At 33.0% G+C, this 18,024-nt stretch overlaps 1 protein-coding gene across 13 annotated transcripts in view; it reads right to left on the bottom strand.

Annotated features, from left to right (window-relative positions):
* Window positions 1-18,024, bottom strand: part of RYR3 (ryanodine receptor 3) — a 194,929-nt gene that overhangs the window by 122,669 nt on the left and 54,236 nt on the right. For all 13 annotated transcript variants that reach the window (XM_040067396.2, XM_040067397.2, XM_058420965.1 and 10 more), the window contains exons 8-13: window positions 16,970-17,063; window positions 13,266-13,340; window positions 12,250-12,406; window positions 6,179-6,352; window positions 2,190-2,311; window positions 740-908 (exon numbers count right to left, since the gene is read on the bottom strand). In XM_040067396.2, the coding sequence (XP_039923330.1) occupies window positions 740-908; window positions 2,190-2,311; window positions 6,179-6,352; window positions 12,250-12,406; window positions 13,266-13,340; window positions 16,970-17,063 (791 nt within the window). The remainder of the gene's footprint in view (window positions 1-739; window positions 909-2,189; window positions 2,312-6,178; window positions 6,353-12,249; window positions 12,407-13,265; window positions 13,341-16,969; window positions 17,064-18,024) is intronic.

Here is an 18,024-nt window from a genome sequence, read left to right on the forward strand (position 1 = left end):
TACTTTTACAATTTTTAAGGATATTCTTTTTACATAAAATCTTCCTTGCAAAAGGAAAAAAAAATCCTTTAAATTTAGATCAAAAAGAACTTTCATTGATTAAAAACGGTGGAAATTTTACTAGCCAATAAAATTATCTGTTAATCAAAGGCTTTTAAATACTACAAGAGATTTGTAAATGTGTTTTGATTGCATACTCAAATGGTATTTAAAACCTGCAAGAAATTCAAACGTGTCTAAAAACATAATGAAATATGTTTAGTATTTCTGCCAAAATGCAGTTATTCCATTTTCAGAGAGGAGCAATTAAAAAATTATATAATACATAACTTTCTCTAAAAGACAAATGCCTTCTCTGGAATTCTTAGAGTTTCTAGAGGTAAAGAAGTTACAGGAGGATTCACAGGACAGAAAAGACATCAGAAATAACATCCACTATTGACCCAGGTTTTATCATTCATTTGGAGTAACCAGGTTGTATAACTTCACAAAGAGAAAAAGAAATTTCTGGTAAATTAAGATCCATTTAAAGATGCTCAGAAGTATTAAGAGGAAATTTTGTGACAGAATGTGTGGGTTGTGACAAGTTTAATATACTTATATATGTATATTTCAACTAGGAACATTACATTATAGATCATATGCATACATCTAGATGATAACATGCATACATCTAGATTTTTCTCAAAGTTTCTGAGACAATACACTTAAAATAATCCAAAAATCCCTTTCTCTATACCTCTTCTTTGAATAGATTTTGTCTGTTTTTGAGTGAGCGAAGTTTGTTTTGCTTATCTTCATGTTGCAGGTCTTCTTCGGGAAGCTGGAAGTAAGTGATCAGGTCTTGCAGAGTCTGAGCCATCTCCTCAACAGGCAGGGCAGTGGGTGATAGTGCTCTGTTGTTCCCACTATGGAAAACAGGACTGGCATTAATCACTTTCCCACTGTAATTTACAGTATTATGTAGCAGACTATTGTCTTTTGATACCTAAATCAAGTCTTGTTACATGTATGAATATAAGCAACAGATGATCCAAATTGAACATAATTCAAAAACCTATTTTTGGGTGTCCAGCACTCAGAGCATCCTAAAGTGGAATCATATTTCCCTTTCTGCACTGATATAAACATAGAGAATGTTAAAAAAAAAAAAAAAAAAAAAAAAAAAAAAAAAAAAAAAAAAAAAAAGGGAGAGAGAGAGAGAGAGAGAGAAAGGAAAAAAATAGAAGAAGCAATATAATTCAACAAAAAGAAAAATAAAGAGATGAAAGTTCTTCTTCCACAGTAATTGATTTTGTTTAGCTACTTTAAATCCCAATAACATTACAGGCGTAGTGTGCAATAACAGTAGCAGTTATTGAAGTTATATATCCACATTCTTCTGAGAAAAAAACCCACAAAAATAGCAGGTAACTCTAACCATAAATTTGATCTTCTGTATCTATTCCATATAGTAAATAAAGAAGGGGGATTTAAAAATATAAAGTGTTTCAAGGAAACTCTGTTACAGTAAAATAATGTCTTTTTCTGTCAAAGTACTTTCTCAATTTTGTGTGATAACCCAATTTTCCACAGCCTGGCTACTATAAATTGTATCATCTAGCAGGCACTGACTGCTAGCAAAGGTGGCTGTGTTTTATATCCTCAGCCCAAAAAATATAAAGGAGTGATGCAAGTTCTTGAGATACTGGAGTAATGATGTTTTAAACACAGGCTCATATGGTGGGCAAATAAATAATTACAAAGTCTCTTTTATTTTTTTATCAAATATTACATGAAGTATTATAAGGGTGAACCCTTCATCATCATAATTAAAACTTCTGCCAAGCACTACAAAAAAAATTGTTTCTTCAGTAAAAAATACATTCTTATAGATGTAATTACACAAAGTTCTAGGTACCACTGAATACTCACTAGCAGAGTTAGACTAAGATCAGTTAACATGTTTTCTTCAACCTGGATCATGATCCAGCTTGCTTCTGCCTTCAAGGTATTAGATTTCATGTAAATAATCTCACATAAACTGTTCTATCTATTCAATGGCATTACTAATCAACATTTCAAATTTCAGTCAGTAAAAATATATTTCTAATAGCTTCTAAATTCAAATACTTGAAAGCAGGACACAAGGATGATCTTAGAGAAATTCTTATGATTTCAGAATACTTTAAAAGAAGGGTAACAACTACCTTATAAAGTGGCTGAATAAGCTTGTAGTATTGCGAATGATTCGAGCAGCCTGGGATTCCTCACGCTGACATCTTTGTAATGTGAGACCATCATCCATATGACCTTCTTGGTGTAATATAACCTGTTGAGAGTCAGTAATTGTCACAATAATTACTTAGAAACACTTTTAAAGTATTTTTTTACTTTTTTCAATACTGCACAGAAAAAAGTAATTTGCATATATGCAGATTTGTTAATCACTTTATGTAGACACTCATTAAAAAACTACAAGTTTTTCAGTCTCACATAAGTTATTCAGAGAAGAGAATGTAAGGTGTTTTTATTCTTCCACAATTCATTTAAAAAATACTCTTAAAAAACATTTTCAAATTGTAACAACAAAAAAAAATGTCATTGTTTTTATATTCTAGCTCTCAGGGAAAGAGGAACTTCACTTTCTTAAGCATCATTTATGGAATGATTTATGTTTTAAGACTACTGATAAGAAAAATCAAGCCGGAGTGGCAAGCAAATATTACAGTGGTGCTAAAGGAGCAATAGTGTTTATGAGCAACTTCTGATTCATTTAACTATTTTTACACAGTATGTTGTGTTCTTATCCAAACCAGATATGAACATCATATGAACTTCAAGCAATAACAGAGATCCTTTTTAATCTTTCACTTTGAAAAAACCCCACAAAATCACAAAAATCTAGCATTACTTTAAGATGTCACAAAAACAAGTTTGGTCATTTTGAGTCAATAAAATCCTACAGCAAGTAAGAAGTAAATGTGAGTTATCCTGTTTCTTTTCCCAAGAGGCAATCTACTGAATTCTGAAAAAAGGTATCTTTTTCTCTTCGAATTAATAAAAATTTCCAACCCACCTTCCCTGTTAGCCCGGCATGAATAGTTAACAAAGAAACAAGTAATGTTATACAAATGGTTACTACAACAAACGGGGAAGTTATTTACCAACAGCTTTTGTACATACTAGCATATAGGTGTATCAAAGCACTGCAAAGTGATGTATCTCTATGCTTGGCAAAATCTACGCTACACGTGCTCTTTTCCTTCAAACGTGCTGAGGAAGAGCTTTTAAAAGAGAGGAACATCACCTGATGAGTTTGTCTGGACAGCAGAACCCATGGAAATATGATAGAGACATTTGGAAAGATATTTTTGAATTATTACATTAATAATATTTTTCTTGAAGGAGACTACTTTAAAATTTGGTCATCTTTCCTCTTTTTTCAGATACTTCTTTATTTAGAATCATGCTGTGGGTGACTTTGCTAGCTTAAATATCACTGAGAAAGTCCCGAGGTCTCTAAACTGAGAAGTGAAGATCTGCTCTTCCCATCTCAAAACAGTAAGAAAACATTTGACAGTTAAATGTTTCCTCAGGCCATTGTATGTAGCTCCAAATTTTGGAGCTATAGGAATGAAAACATTTGAAGGATAGGGTATTAAAGCTGTCATGTCTGGCAAAAGAATTGCATCTTCATTATTGTAGAGCAATATGCACTCTTCTCTGTAAGTATGCAGTGGGTGAGGGAAAGGTCCTTTAGAAGGACCTAATCTTAACTATTTCTCTGGGGAAAAAAAAAAAAAAAAAAAAAGCCAAAACAAAAACAACAACAAAAAAACAAAATAACAACGACAAAAAAACAAACCAGAAAACCAGCAAACAACCCAAACCTCAACTAAATCATCCAGAAACATCACAATGACAGGAAAGTGCTATTTAGAATTCCAGTAAGCACATCACAGGCAGAAGCATCCAGCTCTGGCTACATCAATTCCTCAGATAAAACACTTCTCTGCATATAAAAAAGCATCTGGCAATGCCTTGTTTGTTGAAGTACAGCAAGGCACTGACCAACACTGTGAGCAACGGCCTCCAGAGCATGGATCCAAATCATGTAGCTGAGGCTTTTCTGTTCCCTGAGCTCTAGCATTTCCAAGCTCTCCAGGAGTTCATTACTTGCACAAAAGCAAGCTCTCAAACTGGAAAGATGGACATCCATCACTCACTGGATGGTAGAAGGATGTTGACAAGGATATTGATGTAAACATCATCATTACCTGGCAAAATCTGGAACCTTTGGTTACCACAATCTCAGAGAGAGAGAGACAACAAATAAAAATCCTGGCAGAAAATCATGCAACAAAAGCCTCATAAAGGATGCCAGAATTTTTTTCATGTTTGTTAATATAATAGTTAGACACTTGAAGCTACACCAAAGCCAAAACCCAGAAAATTTTACTTGGAATTTTTAGTATTTTATAACAGAACTAATCTTGTAGTTGTTTTCTCCTCTCTACAGCTTTACAGAAGCTGAGAGTGATAATAGCTAGGTTAAAAGCATCCTTTGCCTCTTGCAAAAACAAGGTATTTCTCAATCTTCCTAGGACTAATGAATCGTGTTACAAGAAGGGCAGGACAGTTTCAAAAGGAATACAGTGAGTGAAAGTGAAAACTGTCTGACAGAATGATGGCAGAGGATGAATACAAAGAAATGAGTTCAGTTCTAATGTAGAAAAATCAATTTGGTATGAAATTTAAATGGATGTATATCTCAAATTGCTTAGAAGATTATAGCCTAGTATCATATATTGAAGGAAATGAAAAACTGTTCTTGCCTCCACAGGAAAATCAATTGCATGAAGTTAGAAGGTTTGGATTTTCCTTCATTTGAAGACAGATAACAAGACAGAATTCTCCAGGTGAGAGGGCAATAAAAGATTTCTAAGTCTTTGAACATGAAGGGAACTGTTTCAAAGGAGAATAAAAGTGACCAACAATTATGGAGGTTCTTTTAGTCTCTTGCTGCTGAGCAGAAAACTGGAGAAACAAAATACTAAATGCCACAGGAAGCTACTGTACAATTCTTCATTGAATACAGAGGAAGAGTCAACACGTTGCCTTTTCAAGAAGTGAAATTGGACCCTCTGAGGAAACAGAATGACACAACCAATGTCATTCTGGCATGGGAAAGGGAGAGGCCATCGTTTTGTGGTTTAATCTAATATCAAGAAAACACTAAATGACTAGCATTTAAAGAATTTCTCTGACCAGTCATGTTGCTGAGAAGTGAAGGGGTTGGGCACTCCCTGCCCGTTGGTGATGATCATGTGTGCTGCATAGGAATAAATGTGATTGTGCCTAGGGAGTGTGAGAAGGATCTCATTGCTCTGTGCTGCAGTGCCTGTGTGTGGGTATTCTCTTATCAATGTACATGTGTACAAGTAACTACAGAAGAATTCCAACTTCTTTTCAGTAATGCACCTTTTTTTTTCTTTTCCATGTTCTAAGGATGGGTTCAAGTTGTAAAAATCTACAAATGGAGAATAAAGGAATCCTTTGGTAATGACAAAGTTATGTGAAGCTGGTACTAAACCCCTTAACTCTGGATGAAATATGAACAAAAAATTTGAAGATATAACAGGTCATATGCCACTAATTAAGAATATCATCATACCCTAAAATCAAAAGACCGACAGAAAGACCTTCTTAATGTCACATCACAATTATGGCTAATGTTTTGGGAGGAAATTATTCTCTAATATCCCTTAAGAAATTTGATGATTTTCTGAGGCCATGTCTTAAGTGACAAATTCAGTTGTCATTTCACATAACATACTAAGTTTAAAAAAATCTGAAACATCAGTGGATATTAGACTTTTTAAAAAAATCTGAAACATCAGTGGATATTAGACTTTTTATTTGTTTACACCAGGTATAACAGTTAAATTTAGATTTTAAATAATTATCTAAATCAGGAATTTCTGTCTTTTTCTGGTGTAAAAAATAAAAATTGAGCACAAACTAATAATTCTGAGAAAAAAAGTAGTTAAATACATTTCTTAAGGAAAAATATTTTCTTCAATTACATGGTTACATTAATATCCATCACTATTTTCACAGTGAAATATTCATATTTTCAATATAAGAGCACAAAACTATTAAACTCCAAGTAATTAAAAAAACCCCTGAACATTACCTTTCTTTTCAAGGGACCTAAACGTGCTGATTTAGCATCCTGTGCTTTGTAAGTCAACCATAAGGCAGTGGCCACATGCTGGACAAAACAGATTGAATCTCCATACTTTATTTCTGGGACTCCCATTCCATCAATGTCACGTTTGAGACTAGATTCCTGCTTTTCTTTCAGCTCCTAAGGAGATAAAATAAAGTTGGTATTTAATCTCTATATTGGAATAGGATAAAGCATTGAATTCTACACTGATACACATTACAATACTGAACAATATTTATGCTACTCATGCCATTAAGATGCAGCCAAATTTCAATTCATGTAACTTCAGCTTCTATCCAATTAACCTTTCAGACTGTGATTAAAAATAATTTCAAATCTGAATCATCATTTTCACTGAAGCAAGAAAAATCAAGTCAAATCCATTCCAGTGGATTCATACAAAATAATCCTTAGATGTTTATCTTAACCTATTCAGTAATGGGGTTACAGATCTAAGTAAAGTTTCAGTTTCACAGTTTATAGAATTCTATGTAGCCAAAATTTCTGAATTTTAGCTTAGAAGTGAAAAATAAAAATAAGCCTGCTTGGCAATGTTGTTAAAATATTTTTATGCTGAATAACTTTTTGTTTATAATTTGTATGTACAGGGATAAACATTTTGCTTAGAATAATGCCTTGGTATTGAAATCCCATCAAAAAAGAAAATATTCATTATTTTTAAAGTACAATTTGGTTTTTAAATTTTGTTTTACTTTTGCATTTCTCAAATTTTTACATTTATTTAATTAAATAAATAATTATTTATTTATCCACTTTGTAAGAAGATTTTTCAAACCTCCTTTAAAGACATTGCTCACTGCTTGGCTGGAAAACCCATTTTTTTAAGCCAAATTTATTTCTTAATCCCATTACTCTTCATTTACAACTAGGAGATTTTAAGGCTTCAGCACTTCAAACTAAAGCAGTTGTCCTTTAGAAAATCAGTTTAGGAATAGGAACAGAATTATGCTGCAAACTTTGTAAGAGGAAGTTATGGATACATGTGATTGTGCTGGTTTTATATGTGTCACAAGGTTTTTTAATTTCATTTCAGGTTATATAATATTCAACATCAGTGGAGTAAACAGGAGTTGTGTTATATCTATGCTAATCTGCTTTCATTTATACGTAATTTAACTGTCACATTTCAACAATAATTTCAGTTGAAATAGGTAACATTATAATGCCAAGATGAAGTTGAATGAAATTACAAGACATGTTTGGAGATACCATTCCAATGTCAAGACTATAGGGAAAACATGTCACATCAAATTTTGTGGACTGTGCTGTCACATATAGAAAAAAGATGAACTATTTAAATACACATTTGCAGTGAGGACATTTGGTTAAAAATACAATAAAATAGAACAAATTCACTAACTGTCAGCAATTAATTATCTGTCTCTACAAAGTAACTGGAAGATTAAAACTTTTTTCTTCAAATATGGTGCCTGTATCAATAATCAAGCATCAATGAAAATTTCAAAGAAAGAAATCATAGTGTAGTAAGAAGCAATCCTAATGAAGTTACTTTTTTGAAAAAAATGAGTGATACTGATCCCTTTTGACAACACTACACATAGTGGAAAAAAACACATTTTTTTTTCATATCAGAAATAAATTTTTAGAATTATTTCAAGGGCCTGAAGGCTGTGTTCACTTTGAGAAATACAGCACAAATTCCTCTTCGTGCTTTGCTCTTTGCTCTCTGTCCAGCTTCTCTAGGATTTCAGCCAAGTAATTTGATCACAGTGTGCAAAGACATGGTGCATTTTATAACAGCTGAAAAGTCTAGCCAGATAAAGATTACTGGGGGAGAAGGGGGAAAGAACTTCTCTTATCTAGGTATTTGTACATTTCTTAAGAGTAAAATATCCAAACATTTTGGCTTTTAAAACTCTCACTTTGCAGCCTAGTTTAATTCCCTTAGGCCATGAATTAAATCACAGAAGCTGGCAAAGGAAAAATAATAGCAACAAAAACAACAAAAATACCCCAAACGAACCAAGCAAAAAAAGATGGAATGAACAAAGGAATTTGAGGGCAAAGCTGTCAAAGATGATATTTTCAAAAGTTGTTTAATATATTAGAGGAAGGGCAAGAATTAGAAAGTGAGAAAGAATCATGGCTTCCAACGTGATAAAAGAAATATGAGGAATGGCAATGTGAACAGAACAAATAAACTCAACTTTCTTTACAAAGATTTTACAATAGTAAAAACACAGTAGGGGAAACATTTTTGCCAGCTTAAGGGCTTGTTTAGACAGCCCTAAGAATGGCAAAACAACCTGTCTGCTGAACCCTTACTAAAGCTAACTTTCATGAGCTGATTAAAATTTTATCTTTTGATATTGCACCCTGTTACTAAGGTAAAAGTAGTGCCACAGATACTCCAATTCAACAAAAGAAAGATAAAAGGTTTACAGATGTAAGAGCTTGCTAGTGGTATTATTGCACTCTGTATACTTTGCTTTATACATTTGTACATTCCAGGAGACGCAAGGAAAAAAAAAAGTTACTTTCATTTCACCTTCTGTTTTCTCTTCCCACAAAAAATAAATAGAAAAGACAGTTTAATACTGCATTTGAAAAGCAGTGGTTACTGGGAAATTATTAGTATAAAATATTAACTTAAAAATAAGTATTTGAACTTTTAGAGACAAATGTAGATAAAGGCCTTTGCAATACCTATGATCTTGCTACAAAACCAAATTAAACTTTATGATTAGTACCATACTATTACGACAACCTTATGCCATGTTGAGTCCCTAAGACAGCTACATGTTGGCAGTAATATTAAAACGATATCAAATCCTTCTGCATGAGTCATCTGTGACTTTTGAATGTGTCAGAATGTTACTTACCAAGACTAGACCAATAACTTCTTCGTTGTCGATTTTACATACTACCACAAAAATAAAATATGAAATCTCAAATATTAATTCTGGGCTACACAAATTAAAATAAACAATTATTTTTAGATATGCTCTTGTTTGCACTGTGTTTAGTCTCAAGGAAATTTGTAAGCAGACGCAAGATTCTCCTTAGCAGTGTATACTGAGCCAAGTACTGTGCTGGAATGAGAACATCCCATTTCAAAACAGGATTCCATCTGGTGTAGAGGGACTGCTATCTCTGTTGTCACAAGGCATTAGAAATCTGTTGCCTTAAAATATAAAGGTACAAATTTTAAAACTTGGTCAAAAGTAAGCTGTATGTTAAAACCAATAAAAGATTTAATTTGGAGGGGGAGGTTGTCCATCAATTTCTGATGCTTGTATAATTAGTTTGCAGGAATTAGGAAGCAAAACAAGCACGTATTACATACGTTATTTTCATTGAAATCAGCACAATATTGTTCTTTAGCATATACCTTAACTTTTTTTAAAGTTCCCTTCTGTTCTTATTTATGTAAAAACTTGTTAAGGAAAACTCTAATTTGAATTTTATAATTCAAAATTAGTGTTTCAATTTCCAGTGTTATCCATCTGGGAAGGATAAGAAACAGTGAAAGTAAATACACTATGAATGCAATCATAGGTTTTGACAAGTGAGGAACACACATGATTGCTGAAGTGGAATGTAACAATATTGAAGATTAAGATGATTTTTCAACCAGAGGGTCATTATAACAACTGCTGGAAAATAAGATTTTATTTAAGTCGTGTGTTACAGGCTCCTGGGTAGCCTTGAGGATTTGCATATCCACATAGCTCTGCTTTCTGGCAAAGATAATAACTTTCCTATAAAACCCTTTTGCTGGCTTCCAAACTGGAAAGATTCCCACAATGAAAAAATGTTTCATTTCCTCTTGGATACTCAGCAGCAATGCTTATTGTAAACAACCTGGTCTGAACTGGTGTTGACCCTAACTGGAGCAAAAGTCTGGACTAAATGGCTTTCCAGGGTCCTTCTCAATCAGAATTATTCTATGACCCTAAGGGTTGGGACTGCTGTAACAAGACAGGTATACAGCACCCTATTTTTAAGAATCTGTACACAACTGGACAGGAAGACACTGAACAGATATCTGGAAATTTTCCTGAATTCATGCTGTGTTAAGATACATGCAAATGAAAAGATTTCTTCGTTGAGAAAATGAAGGAATAAAATGTTTACAAGTACATTTATGCAGGAATTAAGATAAAAACACCTGCATATATCTAGTCTATCTATTGCATCTATGGTCCTTTTCCCCTACCATCTGTGTGCAAGCAGTACTTGGCTTTAAGAGCCCTTTTCTTCTTACAGTCCAGGTCAATCTTTGGAGTTTATTGTCTTCTCAAACATCACCTTTCTTTCTTCAGGAAAGTTATCATTGTTTGTTCCCCATATCTTTGGAAACAGTAATGTCTCCAACGATGGGACATTGAAGCTCTTATGTGCCCGAACAATAAATAACAATCCTTGCTCTTGGCACCATATTCAGAACCTATCATGAGCTACAAACATTCTTTTCTGTATAGCACAGCACAAATGGGACAGGATGATGAGACACTGAGCCTGCATTTAATATAGAAAATGTACATTAACAACCATATTGTGTATAAATAGTAGGCATGAACGACTTCTGCATAATTAATGACTACTGTACTTCAGCTTAGCCATTTTGGACAATGCACTAAATTTCATTAGTTGTGCCTTTGAGGCACACCTCAACAAAAAGAGTAAGAAAAGAGGGAATGTTTACTCAATGTAACAGAAATAATTTTATGAATGTGTATACATAACCAGTAAGTTTACATGCTCAAAATTTATATATTTATATGCATAGATTAAAATATTGAAAAACAGTAGAACAGCTAGTGTTCAATTAGGCAGTGAATATATCAAAGGAATTTAACTCAAAGTTTAACCAGTCACTGTGGCACTCCTGAGGTACTCACCATTCTTATCAATGATTTCCCATTAACGGGAAAAATTACAGCTGTAGTAAATGCCCCAGCACAACATCAAATGTAAACTCTATAGTACGTAGCCTTCACACTGAACAAAAAATGAAAAACTATGTGCTAAGTAAATCTTAGCAATCTAAGAAAATTTCCTGACAGTTTTTCAATTATTTTGATTGGCTAAAATAAAAATTCATGAAATATCATACTCTGTCACACTAATAAACATCATTACTTTAAACATGCTTAAAAGAAGTATTCGATGTATTATACTAAAAAAAGTCTAGCATTTGTCAATACTCCTACTGTTAGATTTATCTAGTGTATAACTAATTTTAAAGATACTTTTTCACTTTGGGATTTCTTTTTTCTTAATGATCACGTAGCATTCAGAACTACATAGAAAATATAGCTTTTCATAGTGAATAAAAAACTCCATTGTAATAGCTATGGCAACTATTTATAAGTAAAATCATTAAAGAATATAAAAACTTTAATCCATCTTTGATTATAAAACCTTTCACTTCCTTGGGAAAAAAAGTTATTAATTTTGCCTACCTCCATAACCATTCTTCATTGTCTCTCCCTTGTTTTTCCCAGCTGGAAACAATGAAAAAGCTAATAACATGCAGTTAGCAGCTCACTAAAGAGCATAATTTGAAAACATATGGTTTAGAAATTACTGACTTCATTTGCCTAACATTTAGAAAAAATTTGAGTTCAGTTCTTATCAGCACACGGCATAAAGAATAGCAACTGAACTGAATTCAACTGAACTCAATTATGACTGATAGAGCTGGAACATGTAACACTCTAATGAAATTCTATCCATCTAAAATAGGTCGATAATTATTAAAATATTCATTTTAAACCACTATATCTTGCAGTGTATTTGGTTTTAATCTTGTTTTTTAAACTGGTAACAGTTTAGTTTATTCTAAAGTTTATTAATCACCCTTATTTTTCCTCCATGAAACCTTTGTTATTCTTGACAGTGGCTGTTTAAATCTGAATTTAAATGCACAATCCTTAGAATTAGCTTCAATTTAGAAATTACAAGTAATTTACACAGTTGTTGAAACAATTCAGATTTAGTATTTGAGTGCTCCACATTCAGAACAAATTTGCATGGTTTTCATTTACCTTTGATGCTCTAAAACAAAAGGCTGTTGATGCTGTGTCTGACTTTTCTCTGTCTAATATTACTACTCCTTCATCCTCATTCAGAGCCAAGTACTTTCCTGTTGTAATATGTCGAAGACGAAAAGGTTGCCCCCATCTGATATTACTTCCACTCCAGCTAAACATAAGAGACATAAAAAAATAGTTTAAGTAAAGTAAGCAAAACTAGAATTTTTCTGTCGGTTTTAAAAGGTGTTCAGAAAATAGAATATGCTATATATATGTATTCCCTTTTTGGTTCTGATTTTAATACTTGCATTAAATCAGATGCAAAACTGTTAATTCATTTGCAGAAGGAACCCTGGAATGGCTTCCATCTTCTTGTTTCTACACCCTCTCTCCGTCTCATCAGGGAGCTACATATGGTGTCCATAAAAAATTCCTACATATGTAAATAAACTACTGTATTTTAGTTCACTGACTAAACAAACAAATTGAAACTAAGTGGGGATTCAACTTTACACAGAATTTTCCTACATCTGAGTTAGTTATGAGGGTATTTCACTTACAATCACAAACACACCAAGGGTAAAACAAACACACAGTTCAGATGGCCATCAAAGGCTATACATACTCTTATGATAGATATTGAAATTTCACTTGCAGGGAAATTACAGACACATAATCACATAAGAAGGAGATAATCTTTAAAAAAATAAATAAAAACCCCAAGAAACACAGAAGGGCCATTATTGCTCTTATTTCCACTCATGCTTATAAAGCTCCAAGTAAAACTAGGAATGCTTTTGGAAAGAAGCAATGCTAAGTACACATATCTCATAGGCAATGCTGCTTTTGATATGGGAGACAGAAAAAGTCTATTTTATCTCAATACATTGCTTTTTATTATTGATAAAGAGCCTACTAACACATATCATAAAGTGTGGCAGATAAATATTCTGCCGTGTCTGCAACAATTAAATTTCTATTAATGTAGCAAAAGTTGCTAACCAAAAAAGTTTACAAAATATCCGTACCTTATTCGCAGGGGTTCTACTCTCCACAATGACCGTGCTCGAATGCCAGCTCCTCCAGTTTCATAGAATACTTTCCTACAGAAAAGATTCACATGACCATTTTCTTGTGTTTATTTGTGCTTACATTGTATTTATAACTTCTCTGGAAACTGTACATGACTCACTACGTTTCTCCTAGTAAACAAATATCACTGAAAGGATAGAAGATTTCTACTCATTAGTGAGACTATGACAAACATTCCAAATGTTCCAGGTAAATTAGATCACTTCCATTAGGGTAGTCTCTCTTAAGAGCTGATAAAATGCTTAGCTTTGAAAGTGGCTGGGAAACTTTTCCTGTCATTTAATCAGCCATAAAAATATATAATTCCTACAGTTCCCAAAATATTAATCTACATTAACAATGGTTCTAAATACATACCATATTTTAAAATAAAGATGTACATTTTCAGATGAAAACAAGAACATGACATCAGAGATTTCATTCCTAAAATAATGTCTGCAATTCTTATTAAAGTGAAAAAAAAATTGTGGTGATAACAAAAATTCTGTACTATAATCCTTACAAAACAGATAATGCATTCAGAGAAATAATGAACAGGAAGGGAAAGGATTACACCTTTACTCTAATTTGGTTTTCTTGAACCTGAGGCTGAGGGTTAGTAATGTTTTCTCGTGCAGAAACTAATAGTCTACTCAATAATGAAATACAAACAAAGAAAAACTATGGTGGATTAGCCCTGTTCACATGAAGTTTTAAATGTCTTAATAATCATTCATGTTTTGTCATCTAATCACCAAATTTGTATAAACTTTCTCATTTATAATGAGTATAGGAAATATAATGGATAATAGGAAAGGTCTGAATGCCTACCAAAAGATGAAAAACTTTCTTACATGTTATTCCTCTGACAAGGACTAATCCATCCTAGCATGCACAGAAGCTGGATCTTCTATTGTACTTAAGTGTCTGAAAAAATGTGCAGCAAGGTAATTTAAAATCTGCCTTCCTGCTCTGGTAAACTTGACTGAATGCAGCAAATACATGCATAAAGATGTCAAAATCTAGCTGTCATACAGCTGAATTAAAGTAGCATTTTGAAACGCAGACTTTTAACTGGCTTTCCATATTGTCAAATTCTTTAGCTACTTTTGACAGCTAGCAGGCAGAAATTTAAAAAGGTGTTTGGTGTTGCTCCTATGGGACCTGAAAATCAGCTTTTAAAATAAAAGTTTTGTTTCTCATATCTGAGCAAGTATTTCTACACCTTTTCTCCTACTGAGAACACTTAAGGGTCTCTTTCTTGAGCAACACCAATACAATCCTGGAAGAATCATGAAGTATACTGGAGCAAATCATTTGCACCCAGCAGCTTTATAAAATGATGGACTTGTATTTACACCTCTACTTTACTTGAGTCACATTTAAGAGCACATATGTGATATTAAGTATTTCAAAACTTTAGTTCACCAGAAGAGTAAGAATAAATATTCCTCATAGTAAAGCTAGTAATACTCCCTACACACCTTACCTTGCGTGAAAATGTATTGGTACTCTAGAAAAAAAATAAACCAAAGAAAAAGCCATAGTTTTCAACTCATCTTCATTTCCAGACTCTATGAATTTGATCTTCAAGGTCACTTCCAACCTGGGCTGTGACGTGATTCTCTGAATATACTGAATGCACAATAACTATCTGGAGCTCTCCATTTTCATTCTATATCTCTGGTCCCACTGACCTTACAGATTTTACTTTTGGCAGAGTCTAAATCCTAGCTAAGCTCAAAACTGAGTATTCATTTCCACTCTCTCTGACTTCCTTCATTTCTCCTTGGCCCAACTCCAGCATTCTGTCTCTAAAGGTATCATAGGTACAGTTCAGTATCACAGACACAGTTCAGTTCACTTGATATAGTCATAGTTTCTGTTCACCTCTTATATTTTTAATGTCTGTACTTTTAAAAATTTCAGATATTTTTCCAGCTTTTTCTATACACAGCGCTGGACTAGAGTAACTGACCTGTTTTCAGTAAGTATGTATGTATGTAAAAAAGTATTGCTGCTTTTTCACAGCAGCATCCACATAATATTTTTTTCATCTACTTGATTCCACCTATCCATCTTATCTTTTTTTTTCTTGCCAAGCTAGCCTTTTCGCTGTCCAATATGTCCACCCCAAGTATTTCCATTTGGCCTGTAAAAAAAAGACCTTAAGATTTTGTCAGAGAATAGTCTCTTTGTGAATTGTTGAAGAGCATTCTTTACAGAAACACTCAAAAATAAGACTTTTGTTTTTTGAAAAAAGAAATAATCACTCTTGTGCAACTTAACTTATTTAAAAGTCCTAATGAATTGCATAGAACTAATTAAATAAAGAAAAGGAAACAAACAACTATTTTGTTTTGATAATGTAAACATGGCTCCTACAACTATGACACAGTACAAACTTGGCCTTATGTCTGTTACTCAGCTCGTAAATCCAAGAGAAAAGACATTTTCAAATCATCTATCACTATCACACATTTGAAAATTTTCAATATAGGATTCACATTTTTTCCAATTTTAGGATTATAAAATATGTAGATTTCATTCAGAAAAATACACATTTTAATTTTACCCTTTTATTTACTTGGCATAAAAATCATGGAATAAATCACAAGGCAGTAACAGTACACATCAACCCTACATAAAGAATCACATCATACTGGGGAATAGGACTCTACAATTAGTTTTAATATTAGCTATAGCTGACTTCTAGATAAGTAAGAGAAGTAGCAAAGCACAGCACTTCTGAACACACTGAAGCAGCTCACCATCTGTTTTTACCTTGATAAAACTGGTCCTTCATAAAATAAGTCTGAATGCAGCATCCTAACATGTTTGCCAGTATTTTTGTACTAGCTGTGTACATCTTCATATACAGCCAAAACATTTTTTATTTTTCTTTACATGAATGTAGAGAACACCAATAAAAAATTCAGTTTGGCTTCTCTTTAGGACTTGGAGACATTGTTACTCCATAGAAATGTAAACATGGAAAATTTATACCTGACTTAATTGAATGTTTCTTGTGGTATCAGATTACCTAAAGCATAACTTATTCACCACAATGGGTAGAAAGGTCTTATTTATTGAATGTGATTTTTAAAGCTAGGAGGTATGTGTAGCAAAATTATTAGCTCACTTTGCTTCTGATTAACAAAAAATTTAAAAGTACAGAAAATTTCAAAAAAATAAATCAACAAAATAGTTGACAACTGTATATATAAGTTAAATACAAAAGTGTTTTAGTCTAGCTCATATGTAGTTTTCTTAATATGTTAATCAAATTTGAAAAAGCTAAAAATTTGCAAAAAAAAGGTGCTAAATATAAAAAATATGAAAGTCACTGTAGAGGCCAAACTTAGATATTGTAGGGACTGTGGTTTTTTCACATTACCATCTTCCTGCTAACACTTTCTTACCTCTACTTATAGTGGTATGAACTAGAGACAAGCAACAAAACAGGATGAAATCTCAGTGAAAATCCACTGCTTGAAGTTCAGCAACATGACTGATTTTCTGCTTAGTAGGTCTCAATTTCTTGTACAACGTCATTGCCTAAGGACTGATGTAAAGTGTTTAATCTTCTTAACCTCAAATTCAACTGACGTCCTGTTTCCTTTTTGAAAGAAGGAAGTGTTAAAATTGCACAATCACTTACTTGTGCTGTGAATCATTCTGATCTGTAGATGGAATTGTCAAGCACTCATCATGGCCATGGAAGAAACGTACTACATGCCCACCAAGAAGAAACCCTGAAAAAGAGGCTCATTAACTCATTAGCTAAAACATTGACTATGAAAATAACACCCTTTCACCCTGAAAGTGTAAAAAATTCCAGATCTAGATAAGATCTATTTTCCAAATTTTCACTCATAACTGAAACTGAACAAGAGCAAATATAAAACATACTGGGTTTTAGTACCTTTTTTTAAATTATTATTTCTTCTGAAAATGAAGACAGAGCAAAAGCAAACTTTTAACACTTACAACTCAAAATTAGGATTCTGAGAAAGAAAAGGAAATTAAAAACTTCTTTAAAACAACAAAAATAATTATTGTTTTGAAATTGAATCCTCTAAGTAAAAGCCAAATCAAATAGATAATACCATAGTTTTCTCCCTGTTAATACAGTTTAAATGATCTCAATACAAAATAGTTTCATGATTTCATTCATTTCTTCTGACATTTATCATTTGTGTCAAAATCAGAGGTGCAGCAGGAGACAGAGGACCGAAGAACATTTTGCAGTTCTGAAGATTAGGTTTAATGGAAACTAACTTTCCAACCCATTTAACACAAAGAGTACAGGTCAAAAACCAGTCACTCTGCATCACATTAAAGAGAAAGGACAAAGGAGGTGTAGGAGAATGACTCATCAGATCCTAGCCCAAACCGTTCTGACCTTGTAGGTAGTTACTGCCTTTTAAAAGAACACACATTAAGGAGGAAGGGTAGAAGGAAACTTTCATGCTGTCCAGCTGATTCAACATAAATTTGTAAATGAGGAAATCTGTAACTAACAAGTACAGTCCTGCCAATTAATATAAAAGTCAAAGCGGAGAAATAGTGGGGGGAAAAATGTACCTTTCTGTTATTTTACTTCCCTTCTTACTCCACCCTAACGTTGTTTTTTTGTTGTTGTTGTTTTTGATTGCAGTATTTTGGATTATGCAAATAATTCTGGGCCACACAGTGTAAGGGTTCCAAATACTG

The sequence above is a fragment of the Hirundo rustica genome, chromosome 6 (genome assembly GCF_015227805.2).
Source record: "Hirundo rustica isolate bHirRus1 chromosome 6, bHirRus1.pri.v3, whole genome shotgun sequence".
NCBI classification, from domain to species: domain Eukaryota; kingdom Metazoa; phylum Chordata; class Aves; order Passeriformes; family Hirundinidae; genus Hirundo; species Hirundo rustica.